General features: G+C 44.5%; 1 protein-coding gene across 5 annotated transcripts in view; it reads left to right on the top strand.

Annotated features, from left to right (window-relative positions):
• Window positions 1–13,997, top strand: part of SPECC1 (sperm antigen with calponin homology and coiled-coil domains 1) — a 90,165-nt gene that overhangs the window by 46,704 nt on the left and 29,464 nt on the right. For 4 of the 5 annotated variants that reach the window (XM_050322085.1, XM_050322084.1, XM_050322086.1 and 1 more), the window contains 4 exons: window positions 5,631–7,198; window positions 9,056–9,263; window positions 9,920–9,993; window positions 10,343–10,521. In XM_050322085.1, the coding sequence (XP_050178042.1) occupies window positions 5,631–7,198; window positions 9,056–9,263; window positions 9,920–9,993; window positions 10,343–10,521 (2,029 nt within the window). Of the gene's footprint in view, window positions 1–5,630; window positions 7,199–9,055; window positions 9,264–9,919; window positions 9,994–10,342; window positions 10,522–12,599; window positions 12,662–13,997 lie in introns of all 5 variants that reach the window. The other variant, XM_050322087.1, reaches the window with a different exon arrangement.

Raw genomic sequence — 13,997 nt, 5'->3', positions numbered from 1 at the left:
AAGAAACTCAGAGTTGGCCAAAACTGGTAACAGGACGTTCCCCAGGCAAGACTGAGCCCAGGAGTTCCTGCCTGCCTTGCCTGGCTCCTGCTGATGTCACCAGTGCTCCTGTGCAGTCCTGCCTAATCCAGGGTCTACCAAAGGCCCAGCCAGAGGATAAGCTGAAAACCCAAACCAATCAAAGGCATTTCAGCTCAGCCACAGGTTCTAGAGCACAGTAAAATTGCATGGGGTGGTTTAACAGTGCTTGTAATTTGCTGCACAAGCGGGGGCTGTTCAGAGGATTCCCTTTGCTGAGCCGTGCTGCTGAGTGCCTCCAGCCCACTTGATTTATACTGACCTTTCCCTCGAGGTATCACAGGAACTGCTTTTCTGTCTGAGGCTAGAAAGTTTTGTTCAGGTGACAAAATATATTTAAAGACCTTGGCACATGGAAACAGAATTCCAGAGTAAGGGAAGAACCACAGCCTTCAGCTGGCAGCGAGGCTGAGTTAGCCCACAATTTCTTGTTGTGATCACTTTTTGTTTCACTGTCCTCGTCTAAGGTGGATTTAAGGACGACAAAGACACCAGGCAGTGAAATCTCTGCTGTGTTGGAAGTGCAGGACTGGGGATGAGAGAGCTGGAACAGCCCTGCTGGAGCAGCAGATCATCACGAGAGGACAAACTTGTCTGCAGGCAACATTTTGCCTTTCTGAGATGTATGACTTGAACACTGCAGAGTGCTGTGAACAGCTTTCTTTTATTTCTTGTTATCCTGCCCTTGCAATTCAAATAAGGTATCCATTGTTGAAAAACATCACACCAAAGCTGCATCTGTCTCCATGCTTTAGTCTTACATGACTGAAATGCTTTCTGAGATGACTTGGTGATCAGTGCTAAAATTACATAGATGGGCTCTACACACAGGAGGGCTAGTACCTAAACTATGGAACAGTGAATTACTAACCCGGAATTTTAAACATGTTGAGGAAGAAAATGTGTTTTTATTGTTCTTTGAGTTGTTCTTTTATTGTTCTTCAGAGTTGACAGGATTAAAATTGAGGAAGAACATTTAAAATGGAACATTCCCTGTTAATTCGGTCTGTGGAACAGCAGAAGCCCATGGCATTAACCTTTGGGTTATTAATATGTTGATGGAAGGAAGGATTAAGAAAAGGGCAGGCTGTGGGACACAAATGGCACAAAGGCCAGAGGCAAATAGTTTTGTATTGACTCCAGTTCTAAAGAAACAGATTGGAAGTAGAAATCAGAACACTTTCCAAGGTGTTTCTGCAGTCAAATGTAGTCTTCCAACTGAGATTACTCCTCTGCTCTGGGCCTGGAGAAGCAGGTACTTTTGAACTGTTTAGTTTATTTGACTCTTAATTCTATTAACTTCAGGGCTGGTGTTGTACTGCAGTGATAGGTGCTGTCAGAGTCCATGGGATGTAAAGGCAGATAAACATTGAATCTTCATTCCACCGTGTCCCCCCTGTGACTGGTAAAACGTTTGTCTCCTGCTCTCACTGTAACTGCACTGGCTGTACTGCATGGATGTTACTGAGCAACAATCCTGTGTGTTCCACCTTGGAGGATTGGGAAGTGTTTTCCTCCATTCCAGAGTCCATTTCTCCTGGTTGTGGATGTTCCTGGGGGAGCTGACGCAGGAGGTGCGGGGAGAGCTCAGCACAAAAATAGATCATAATGTGGAAAAACTGAGGAGTAATCCCGATCCTTCCTTCTGTGAAAAACGTTTGTAGCCATGCTGAAAATGGGATTAAAATGGTGAAAGGTCGTCAGGAGGGCTCAACTTTTATCTCATTAAAGTAATACTCTGGCTTTTGACACCGGTGGAAAGTCAGGCAGTGCTCCCTGGCAGCAAGTGGCCATGGGCTCCCAATCCTAATCCTGGCTTCCCATGACCTTGGGTGAGGCATTTCACTTCTCTCTGCTTCCCTGTCCTGTAGCCTAAACTTAATTATGTGTTTCAGAGGATTTGAGTTAAATAGCTGTTAATTTTAAAGCACTTGGAAAATTACAAGCTGTATGTATGTGTTGCACTGTAATGCCTCACACCTGAGTAGTCTGGCTGATGCTGAAAATGGAGCAGTTCTTCCTGGGTGCCAAGGTGAGGAACGTGGTGATGAGGTGACCTCAGCCTGAACAAAACAGCTTTTCAGGCAATAACTCTCCGTGGAGTAATTCAGGAGTACTTCCCAGTTCCTCTGAAGTGGGGGAGCACAAACTGAGCCCATCAGCAGAGTGGTGGTGGCACTGGGAGCACGGGAGGTTTGGTGTGGTGCAGAGGGAATGAGAAATACACTGATGGTTGGAGGTAGCATGAGCTTGGATACCTGGAACTGTGGGACAGAGGTTGTGCTCAAAGTTGGCAAGAACAGAATTAAGCAGAAAGCTTGGGCAGGGTGGATGAACAACATAAACAGGATTGAGGTGCCAAAGCACCATTTTGACCAAACAGAAAGGTATTCAATGGTTTGGTTTTTGGCTTTTTGGTTTTGGTTTTTTTTTTTCTCTTCCCTGCTCAAAACCAGCAGCACTTTCCAGGCAGTGAAGTTCTGTGTGGTTCCAGCCACTTCAAGCAGCAGCAGCAGCATAAATCAAGGCTGTGTTGAGCTCTGCAGCCTGGTAGGCACTGGTATGTCTGTCTGGGGTCTCCCACAGACCATCACCGGGGTGGGGGCCGAGTTAATGGGGTCACCAGGGTGACTTGCACAGCCCTAAATGCAGTTCCTGCATATGGATGCCCCGGGCTGTGGGATTGGCAGCTTCATTGCTGACTGCTGCACTGCTCAACTCCAAGGTCAGTCAGAGCAGCAGTTGCCTGTAAAATAGACATTAAAGTGGTGTTTATCCCTAATTTGGTGTTTTGTGATCAACACACGCATTTAGAACTATTTCTTTTCCGGGATCCTTGTGACTTTTTAGTATTGCATGGCACTTGTGGAGAGTGGAGTGAGGAAAATACCTGAGCCCTTCTATGGCATGAAAAAAACAGCTTGGTTAATGGTTATTGATGGATAGCAAATGCTTTGTGATTTATGACAGAACAAGTCAGCAGAGCGTGGAGTCTTGCAAAACACATGAGACACGTTGAGTAAGCTCAGAGTTGGTTGGCAAACTGGTAAAGTACAGATAATCCCAGCTAAATATCATTAATTGTTATCCCTATGTATGTGTTTTCCATTGCCCAGGATCATGTTGCAGTTGTCATCTGGTGGTGATTAGAAGCACGCTGGTGTGGCTACCAGAAGTGCTTCATTTCTCTTAGGAAAAAGGGGTTTTCCCAGTGCCATGAAACTCACACCAGTGTATAATAGCATCATTATTTCTTGTAATGTATAGGATGCTGCCCAGTCAGCACTGTCCATTCTTATATGATACTAGTCAGTCATGTGCTGGCCAGATGAGAGCCATGTTATTGCACTGGTTTGAGCATTGAAAAAAGAAGAGTTCTTTGAAGCACTTGTTTTGTCTTCATTTTATTTTTTTTTTTAATAACAGTAGAAAACCCTCTCAGGTTGAATAGAAGTACAGGACACATACAGAATGCTTTAAATCACCCCTTAGGCTCTGTCAGAGAACATCTGTGGCCACTTATAACGTGTATTTTACATATTAAATCTGTAGTATGACTACAGCTTGTGTGAGTACTGGAGCTCTACACTGGACACTCGTCCAAACCTGTGGTCAAGGTGCACTCAGATGCTCTGACAGCTGGGGCTCCCCTGAGCCTGTCAGCGGGAAGGAGCTGTGCTGAGCTGGGATTTCTCCCCTGGAAGCGACACATCCCATCAGGGTCCTTTCAGTTTTCCCCTTGTCCTTCATCTCGCAGCGTTTGCTGCACCGACACCACGAGCCTTGCTGTGTGCTGAGCTCGGGTTGAATACAGTTTACAGGTGCCAGATCCTGGCAGTGGGGTTTGGGAATGGGATGAGTGGTGAGCTGGGGGGGGGGCATCTCCAGCTCTGACAAGTAACACAAGGTCTGGAGTTGCCCCAGCAGCCACTGGAGCTGGAGAACCCCCATCCCGGAGCTGAGCCGGCCCCTCCAGCTGTAGATGAGTAAATGAAGCTGTGTGGGCCGCTGGCTGTCCCTGTATCTCTTCCCTAAACACTGGAGCCTTTGTCTCTGGCCTTATCGTGCCCCTGCCCTGACAGAGCCTCTCTGTGCTCTCCTGCCAGCGCTGAGCTGGGTTCAGGGGGCTTTTCTTCAGCTGCTCTTTGTCTCCGGGTGTTTATTGTGCTGCTGCAGAGTGTGTGTGTTTGGGAGGGAGGAGGAGGGGCTCCTGTTTGTGTGGGCTTTATAAACCCAGTGCATTCTTCAAAAGAGATGCTGAGCAAACGGGGTGGTGTTAATATTAACCCTTCCGTGCCCTGCATCGCTGCAGCGAGGAGAATGCTGTGTGAAGGTGCTGTGGAAGGCAGGGAGGCTGCTCCCCCTCTGGTCTTAATGGCCTTTGATTTTCTGTGGATGGTGCACATGTGCACCAGGCAAAGACCCTCCCAAATCTGGAGAGATGGAATTGATTCTAGGATTTCCCCCCAGAGTCCTTCTGAACTTATTTTTATTGCAAACACTGGCTCACTAACCCCTTCTGTTTGCAGAACTCTCCCTTGCATCCTGTTTGGCTACATTAGACAACATCTCTTCACTGTACCATATCCCCAAACTTTATGGCCCTGTACTTTAGGGCTTTGCCTTTTGAATAAGGTACTGAAAACTGGGTTTTCTTAAATTCACAGTGTTGCCACTTGCAGTGGCATATAATACTTTCCCTTTGAACCAGCTTCTTTTCTTTAACCAACTTGTTACAACACCCATGGCTCAGATGGCTCCTATTTCTTCAGTGCCCCTGGTCCCACATTTCAGGAGAGCTTTGAAAGATGAAGATCAGCAACTCATAAACTTCACTTCCCATGTAATCACACAGTGCTTTGCATTGTTGGTTGGTGGGAAGGAGAACCCCAACCAACAACTAAACAGAACAGTGTCAGCTCTCTAACCTCCTTTTGCTCTTCCTCTGTAAGAGGATGGGAATGTATGACATGAAAAGTATCTCTTCCATCTCTGTAAGAAGCTGCAGCATCACAGTTGTCTTAGTGTTGGAAGTGCCATAGAGGGTTTTATATTTCACTGAGCCTGTGGTCAGCATAAATGTTTCAGCCCTGTTTTGTATTATGATCTGCCTAAATGCAAATAGTTTTATGTGTGATAAAAATACTTTTTTTTTCAAATAGAAGACCTTTCCTTAAATTACTGAAATTTTCCACAGAAATTAGTAGGATTAGATTAAGCATTTCACGAAGTACTGTAAAGAATCTTTACTATCAAGTAATTAATATCCTGATATTGGGGAGTGCAGTTCATGGATTGCAGCATCTCTGTGTTATATTATTACACTGGGTAAAAGTTAAGCAGGCTGTGTTCCTTTGCAGGGGGCAGGAAAGGAAGAAATGCAGAATAATAGGAGCCTTTGAAACATGAATCCACACAGTCATGACTAAACCTATTCAACCACTCAGGTGTTGTTTTTTTTTCCAGGACTGCTCTAGGCTTTAGCATTGCTGCTGTGTGACTTGTTTTCTTTATGCACCAACTCAGTTTTGCTTCATCTCTTGTTCTCCAAGGCGCAGTTTCGGCTGCGAAGCGCACAGGGATCCCAGCACCCCGGGAAATCTCCTCCTCTGTGTCCAGGGAGAGGGCTGTGCTGCGTGGTCAAGCCAATGCCAGGAAAACACAACCCAGCCCCACCTCTTCTGGTGCACCGACTCCTACCAAACACGTGCGCCCCACCAGCAAGTCCAAGCAAGAGAATGAAACCGGTGACAAGGCTGTTCTGGAATCTCAGGTTAAAGAGCTCCTGGCAGAGGCGAAGACAAAAGATTCTGAAATTACCAAACTTCGCTGTGAGTTGAAGAAATGCAAAGAGAAAGGGTCCCTGAATGCTGAAGGAATGGGTGCTTGCAGCCAAAATTTAGAAACGGTATCACCTGTTGACATAGATCCATTGATACGGTCCCTGCAGGAGAAAAACAGGACTTTCCAAAAAGAGCTTGCCAGCCTGGGAGAAGAAAACCGTGTCTTGAAAGAGAAACTGCTCTATCTGGAGAACTCCCCTCTGTCAGACACGACCACAAGCAGTGGAGGTGACAGCAGCCTCCCAACCCCAACCACCCAGGAGTCCAGTTTTGGAAGCCCATCCAAAAACGCCTCGAGAGGCGAAGTGGAGGAGCACAGGCCGCACGTGAACGGGGGTGCCCTGCGCAATTCTGGTTCCTCCAGCAGCGATGTCACTAAAGCTTCCCTGTCCCCTGATGCGTCTGATTTTGAGCACATAGCAGATGTACCTTCCAGGCCAACATCTGCCAGCAGCAACCACTTCAAAGGTTCCAAATGCTCCACTGCAGGAAGTTCTCCGAACAACATCAGCGACCTCTCTGTTGCGTCTCTCACGGAGAGAATACAAAAAATGGAGGAGAATCACCACAGCACGGCAGAGGAATTACAAGCCACTTTGCAGGAGCTGTCAGATCAACAGCAAATGGTGCAGGAGCTGACAACAGAAAATGAGAAGTTAGTGGAAGAGAAAGCTCTCCTGGAGACTTCCTTCCGTCAGCACAGGGATAGAGCGGAACAGCTGAGCCAGGAGAACGAGAAGCTGATGACTCTCCTCCAAGAGCGATCCAAGAGTGAAGAAAGCAGAGCTCAGGAGGGGAAGGTGCTTGAACTGGAACAGAAATGTGCAGAAGTTCTTGAAAAAACACAGTTTGAAAGAGAGAAACTGCTCAACATTCAGCAACAGTTAACCAGCAGCCTGCGAAGCCTGGAGAGGGAGCATCAGGATGCCCAGCAGGTGATTAAAAGCCTGAGAGAAGAAAACGAGAAGCTGCTTAAACTTCTAGAGGTGGAACAGCAGAGCAACAGCGCAGTGACAAAAAGCCTGGAGGACTGTAAAATTGCCTTGGAGGGTCTGAAAATCGAGAATGGCTCTCTCAAAACCCAGCTGGAGAATGAGAAGCAGAAGGCTGCAGAAATCAACGTGATGGGCCGTGCCCCTGACAACTCGGAGGTGCAGGAGATGCTCAAAGTAGCCCACGCAGAAAAGGCTCAGTTAGAAGCCTCTTGCACTGAGCTGAAACAAGAGCTGCTGAAGGCAAACAGTGAACTAAAGCACATTCAGGGGCTGCTGTCTAAGGTAAAGCAGTAACAGCTGTAAGCCAGAGTGATTGTTTCTGTCCTTGCATCAATAGGTAGTTATTGGTCTTCAGATTGCTGTCGAGCCATGGATTATAAACTCCCAGGATTTAAATGACATGAATTAGTTTTGAATGGAAGCTGGGGTCGTGTGGTGTTGTCTCAGTCGCTGCTGATCCGTGCATATTTTCCCAGGAGTAACTGTTAACATAGCTGTATTTATGAATTCAAACCTATTCTGTCCTAATATCTTCTGCAGAATTGACTCTTTTAATAAGTAGAGTTGTGTTTATCAAAACTGGAGCAAAGAACAAGTCAACAAAAATTTACTTTGATATGATGTGAACAAGTGTTAGTGTAAATCTCTTGCTAATCAGATGGAGAGAAGGGCATGAGTAGTTAGCAGTGAATATTAAATTCTGAATAATTAATCATAATTAATTAGCAGTGAACTGTAGGTGTCATTGATCATGAGAACACAAGGATCTGAGTTAATTAACTTCTGAGTTAATGCTCAGAGAAGCTGATAGTTACAGCAATATGACTAATTTTGCAGCATCAAGCTCCAGATGAGATTATTTTCATAAAGCTAAAATACTTTTACGAACCTGAGAAATACTCTGGTTTTGGGATAGGTAAAACAGTGGCAAAAAAAATGTTAAAAGATTGATTTTAGCACAGTTTACCTCATTAGTAGTTTGTGGCTTTGCTCCAAACAAACTCACCCCAGTTATTGTTCCTATTTTCTGTGTGATCCCGGATGTTCAGAAGGGAGCTGCAATGTGAGGCATCAAACAACAAGTGTTAATAAAGCACAAGCCAGTGATTGTGTCCCACTGCTGCAGAAAGAGTGATAGTGTGTGCAGTCCTTCCTGTATGGGGAAGGGATCATGAGAAGAATGATAAAATTGGCTGCAGAGGGAGAGAGCATTGCCAAAAAGCACCTCCATGATGGGAGTGATTTAGAAAATCCAGATGTCCTTTCAGCTTAAATAGGTGACCACAGCAAATGGAGTTAGTAGAGGAAGCTCCCAAGTGCTTTCTGGAGCTGCAGCTCATGAAGAATAAATGAAAAACTGCTGAGTGCTCAGACTCTGGACCAAACTTTTATTGCTTGGTTTGGAAACCACAGATTTCCTCCTTTTTACTCTTCCTTTCCCTCGAATTAAGCTGTTTTGAATCATTGGCTACTTGTGACACCCAGGCAAGACCACAGGCTTCTGTAAGGCTGCCCTTCACTCAGGCTGTGCCAGTGCTGCTCACTGAATTGGCAGCCTGCACCTTTTTTTATATTCAGAGAGCTCCCCCCAAACCTGGAAGCATTGATCCGTGGGCCTGAGCCAGCAAAATGAAGTGCAGCAGATTCCCCCTTCAGTAATTCCAGATGTCCTATATCCAGAAATGTACTTATCTGCAGTAGCTGGCTCTGCTGTGGACGTTTTCACAGTCCATTGAAAATGCACATGGTAAAAGCAGCAAATTGTTGATGTGGATGAACTGATTGTCATCTTGGCCTTAAGGCAGTGATATCACTTTCTTAATGTGATGCATAAATAGCTGTGGAACTTTCCAGGAATATAATTCCTCTCTGTTCATTGAGTTCAGAGATTGGTTTGGAATTACGGTCATCATACAGAAAATTTAATTTCCTTTGCAGCATCTCCCTTTATCGTCTTCATTACCAGGAGAGAAGACTGACATTCATAGCTCATCTGTGCTTCCTGAGGCTGTTCCATGCACACAGTGCTTAGAACACAGGTTCAGTTCTCAAGTCCATAAGATGCCCAGTAAAGCCTCTAATGAGTGATATCTCTGAAGGAATAAAGACAGACTTGCAGCTTTGTTTCCTCCCTTCCAGGCTGAGAACGAGTGTGGTCAGCTGAAGGAGGTGTGTGACCGGCAGGCTGAGCAACTGAGCAGAACCAGCCAGAAGCTGCAGGAGAAAACATCAGAGAATGAAGCAGATATAAAAAACCTGAAGGAGACCATCTTCGAGTTGGAAGACCAGGTGGAACAACACCGTGCTATAAAACTTCACAATAACCAGCTCATCAGTGACTTAGAAAGTAGGTGGAGCTCAAAAAAAAGGATGTAAATTAACTCAGTCAGGGGCTCAGTTATGGCTGCAACAGGGAGGAGGAAGCATGTCCTTTACAAGTATTCCAATTTTGGCTGTTCCCTTCTGTTCATGCACAAAAGTACTATTTTAGCAGTTAGTGCTATAGATGTAATATTAGACACAGTCTCCAAGCCTTATTCTTCAGTGAAGGAAGTATTGCCCACTCTAGAAATTGGAATTATTGGCCTTTTAAAGAGCTTTTAGGGAAAAACACAGGGAAGAGCAGTAAAATCGAGGTTGCTGTCATGTTGTGGACGAGGAGCTGCCACCTGGTGGAACGAGTGGCCCGTTCCATGTTTTAGTGTTCCCTCAAATGCTTGGGGATATGTGTGTGCTGAGTAAGTGAATCCACGTGGGATTCTCTAAATTTCAGAGCCTAGTTTAATACCTGAAAAAAACAACATATTTCAGAGACGTTTGAGTAACAAATCTACTTTTGATTCCATTGATCTGCTGAGTCAGTATCTTAATTCTGTGATTAATCTCAGTTTAGTCTATTTAGTGGCATTACTAGAAGCAAAATCAACTGCTCTGCCCTCCCATTTTCACTTTCACTGTTCCCCTTACGTGTTTAATACTCTTTTCCCTTTTTACTGTTCCCAGGTAAAGCAATGAAGCTGGAAGAGCAAAAACAAGATACAGAGAGGCAGCTGAAGGCTCTGACTAAGCAAATGAAGGTAAGGCTTAAGCTCCAGGACAAAGCCAAGCTGAGCTTTTATTGCAGTACTAGATACGAGAGAAGCTTTGTGTTTTCCTAGAACAAGTGCTGAGATTTCTTTCTACATCCTTTCTCCATTCTCCTCTCTTTGTACTTCCATTGGAGTGGAGGGTTTAGAATCAGCTTCTTTGCAATATTTTCAGTACTCTAAAGAGCCAAGTGTTCAGTTTGACCTCAGCACCATCTTGAAATTGTGGTGACATTGTGGTTGCCTGTGATGACTGAAAGAGAGATCGGTAACTAAAGTGCTCAGTTCAGGTGGTGGGTGCATTTTTACAGCAGTTTGGGGTTCTCATTGCTCTTTGTAGGAAGATGCAGAGGAGTGGAGGCGTTTCCAGGCTGACCTGCAGACTGCAGTGGTGGTGGCCAACGACATTAAGTGTGAAGCTCAGCAGGAGCTCCGTGTGGTAAAGAGGAAGCTGCAGGAGGAAGAGGAGAAGAGTGCCAGGCTGCAGAAGGAGCTGGATGAAGTGAAGGGCAGCAACAGGTTGGTTATTTACAGAGGCTGAGGTGTGATCTCTGTGAGTGCTAACACGCATGCAAACAGTGCTTTGTCAGTAATTAGTCACTGGCTTGGATGTGCATGTTGTCTGTAACTCTTCTGGCAGATTTTGTTGTCTCTTAATTCTAAGATGTTTCTGTTCTCTTTCTGTTTGACAACCTAGTTCTGTCAACATGGCTGTGAAGGTTTTAATCAGCAAATACTAATTACTAATTACTAACAGTTGCCAGTAACCTCTGATAGTTTTGTTCTCAGTCTGGTACCGTGCCGTGTTTTGTTGCCTTCATAGCTCTCTGTGCAGCTGAATTAAAGCAGCTGGGGAAGGATGGGTTGGGTACAGATATTCCATGGAACATCCAGAAGAGAGCTGCTAGACCTGAGAGAAGTCAATGAAGAAAGACAAAGTAACACAAGCAGTTGTACCGTGTGTCAGAAATGTGTGCCAAGTGGGTTGTACTCCTCTAGATTTTTCCATTTAATCTCTCTCCTGGTAAATTTATGGCCACAAGAACAAAGTGAATGCTGTCATTTCTTTCAGGTGGAGTAACAGTCCAGCTTTATGTTGCACATACTTGCTCAGTGTTTTCCATTCAGGAGGTTCAGATGAGACTAAAAACATGGGAGAGCTTTTGTGTGGAGCTGTATGGATCAGAATTCCTGGATTGAAGAAAGAGAAACACTTCTTTTCAGAAAAATAAAGGAATGTATTTAAGCTCCAGTTTCATTATCAGAGTCCCAAGTGGATGCAAAAAAAAAAAAAAAGCTGTTACAGACTATGCATTCAGACAAAATGATTACCAGACAGTATTTAAGTTCTGGGCTCTGTTTCCATTCCTCATTTGTTCCTAATGAAATTTCTCTTGTTTAAAGCAGGGTCCCTATACGAGGGTGGGGAGTCATATTCCTATATTCTTATAGTTTCCCCTCTGTATTCTTTTAGTTTTTAATCTGAAGATGTATTTGATAGTACTTAAAATGAATAGAGGATGACTTGCTGATTTGCAGACTGGGATGTTCATCTTCCATCTTTAAGGAATGTGGCTGCACTGGAAGCCTCAGCTTCAGATACTGCTTTTTAAATTGGAACCCCAGAATCCATACATGTGTAGTTCCAGAAGGAGCTATGCAGACATGGAGTTAATGATGTCCATTTTGGCATTTGTGTCTCTCTCTGTCACACACACACAGGTCTGTCTGTCTCTGTGTCATGTGGACTCTCTGTTTAGCCTGCTTTGAGCATTGCATTGGTCATGGAGCTGGATATGCTGTCTGCAGTGGGCAATATTCATTCCCTTTCAAAGCCAGGTCATGAAACCAAATTTTGCATCTGTCAGTAAAACTGATTTCACTCACAGAGTGTGCAAAATTTCCGTACTGAGTGGTATGGAGAACAAAACGAAGCCTATGTAAGTCATTGTCTAAACAGGGCAATGATCAACACTGAAATTTTAAAACTCTACTGACTTATGAAACAAATTCCTGAAGTCACCAAAGCTCCTGCTGAGAGCCAGGTCTACACTCCCACATATTTCTGCATTCCTGAGGTCACTGTCTTCCCCAGCACCTCAGCTTCTGTCACCCAGGAAGGTCTGGGGATATCCTCACTGCTCTCAGTCAGCCTCCTCAAATGCCACCGCTCAGAATCAGCAGTGGATTCTGGTACCTGTGGTGATTTTGGTGCATGCTCAGCACTGGTGGAAGCAGTTTGTAGCATGATACCTTCACACAGTCTGTAAAGTATCCCTCCTGTTTGCTAATGCTGAGCAGCTGCACGCTCAGCTGAATATCTGACAGTCCCTAGTGAAAGTTTCCTGTCTGATTTTTAAGCTCTCATTGGAAAATGTACCTTCCAAAGAGCTTGCAACTCAAAAGATTTTTGGCAAAATCTCAGCCATCTCTTGAGGGTCATTAGACTCCACCTCATAAATTCATCTTGAAGCCAATTTATCTCCTATGACATCCTGCCATTTTAGTGTTTGCCTGTGGCTGCCTGAGTTCCTGCCTCCAAGTTTGATTTCACCGTTACATTCTTCTAATCAGACAAAAAGTCATTTTTGGTTTAGGAACAACCAAAGAACTTGCAGAAAAAATCCTGATGAGGTCATCAAAGTTCATCTGAATGAAGGTAAGAGCCTCCCAAAGGCATCTCTAACACAGATTAAATGTCTGATTCTATGACTAAGAATGTTGGGGGCGGGAGGAGGTTGGACCAGCATCAGCCAGATGAAATAAGGAAAAAAAGAGTTAACTTGTCCCAAGTTAGTGTTGATTCAAACCTAAAAATTGTTTAACCCATGCTTCAGACAGCCTTCTCTGATACTTTACATTCTAATTAATATTATTTCTCTGCAGTAAAATGTAAAACAATCCACTGTTGTGTAACTGTCTTCTCACAGGTAGTGGAAATTGAAGATAAATAGGCTCCATCCTTGGAGGTTTTCAAGACCAGACAGGATAAGATCCTGAGTAAAAGTGTCAAGGTCTTGCTTTGACTCTTTCCCTTCAAGTTTTCAAACTGATTTTTGCACTAGAACATCGTGTCTTGAACCAAGAACATGGAGGGAGGACAGCTGGGCTGGGAGTAGTACTTAGAAAACAGAGAAATTAAATCTGTAATTAAATGAGTGACTTCTTAGATTAATAAAAAAATTAACCAGCTCTTCAAACGGAAGCCTAAACTGAGGATTGTGACGTATCCCACTAATTTGCTTCTGTTTCTCTTCCTGAAGTCTCAAATGCCACAGCATGGCAGTGTCACTTGCTTTTCTACTGGAAATGAGCTTGTGCTCTGTGTATTAAACCCTGCTGTCAGTCTGTATGTGCTGATGTGCTGTTCATTTGTGCCTGTGTTTGCAGCTGTTCTGTCTCACAGAGGTTTGACAGTTCCTTCTGCTCTCACTCAGAGTAACGAGAACTTCAGAGCAGGGTCCTTGAAGGTGTGATGGTTTGCTCTAGTTAGTGGCTCAGAGTTGTTTCCTGGGGGATTTGGGGGTTTGTTAAGGAGTTCTTGGTGGTTTTTTTTTTAACACTGGATGAGATTATTCCATCCCCTTCAGCGTTTCTGAAACACAAACTGTGGCTGAGGCAGAGCAGCTCCAGTTGCCTGGGATGGGTTCATGTACCCATTGTGAACAATAGTCCTAACTGAGTAGAGGAGAGAAAGGCAGGAACACTGCCATCCCTGTCCTTCAGAATTGATTGCCTGGCTTTAAATAATTTATTTCTTCCTTTCTGGCCAATATAGATTGGGGGTTTTTATTTAGTATTGCTGTTGCTCATCATCTCCCAAAGTCAAGTTAATGGAGTGATAAAACACTCCTTTAGCTGTTCTAGCAACACCATGGGTGTTTCCTCCTCTTCCCTTTATTTAGTGATGATGGGATGATGTAAAATGGAGAGCTGGACCTCAGGGTGGGCACTGTACTGGTTTATAACCTCCCCAAACATTGTCTGTCTCCCCA

This window comes from Myiozetetes cayanensis, unplaced genomic scaffold (genome assembly GCF_022539395.1).
Source record: "Myiozetetes cayanensis isolate MyiCay16 unplaced genomic scaffold, myiCay2020 scf27, whole genome shotgun sequence".
In the NCBI taxonomy this organism is placed as follows: Eukaryota; Metazoa; Chordata; class Aves; order Passeriformes; family Tyrannidae; genus Myiozetetes; species Myiozetetes cayanensis.
Note: the sequence above shows the minus strand (reverse complement) of the source record. Positions and strands in the feature narration are given on the sequence as shown.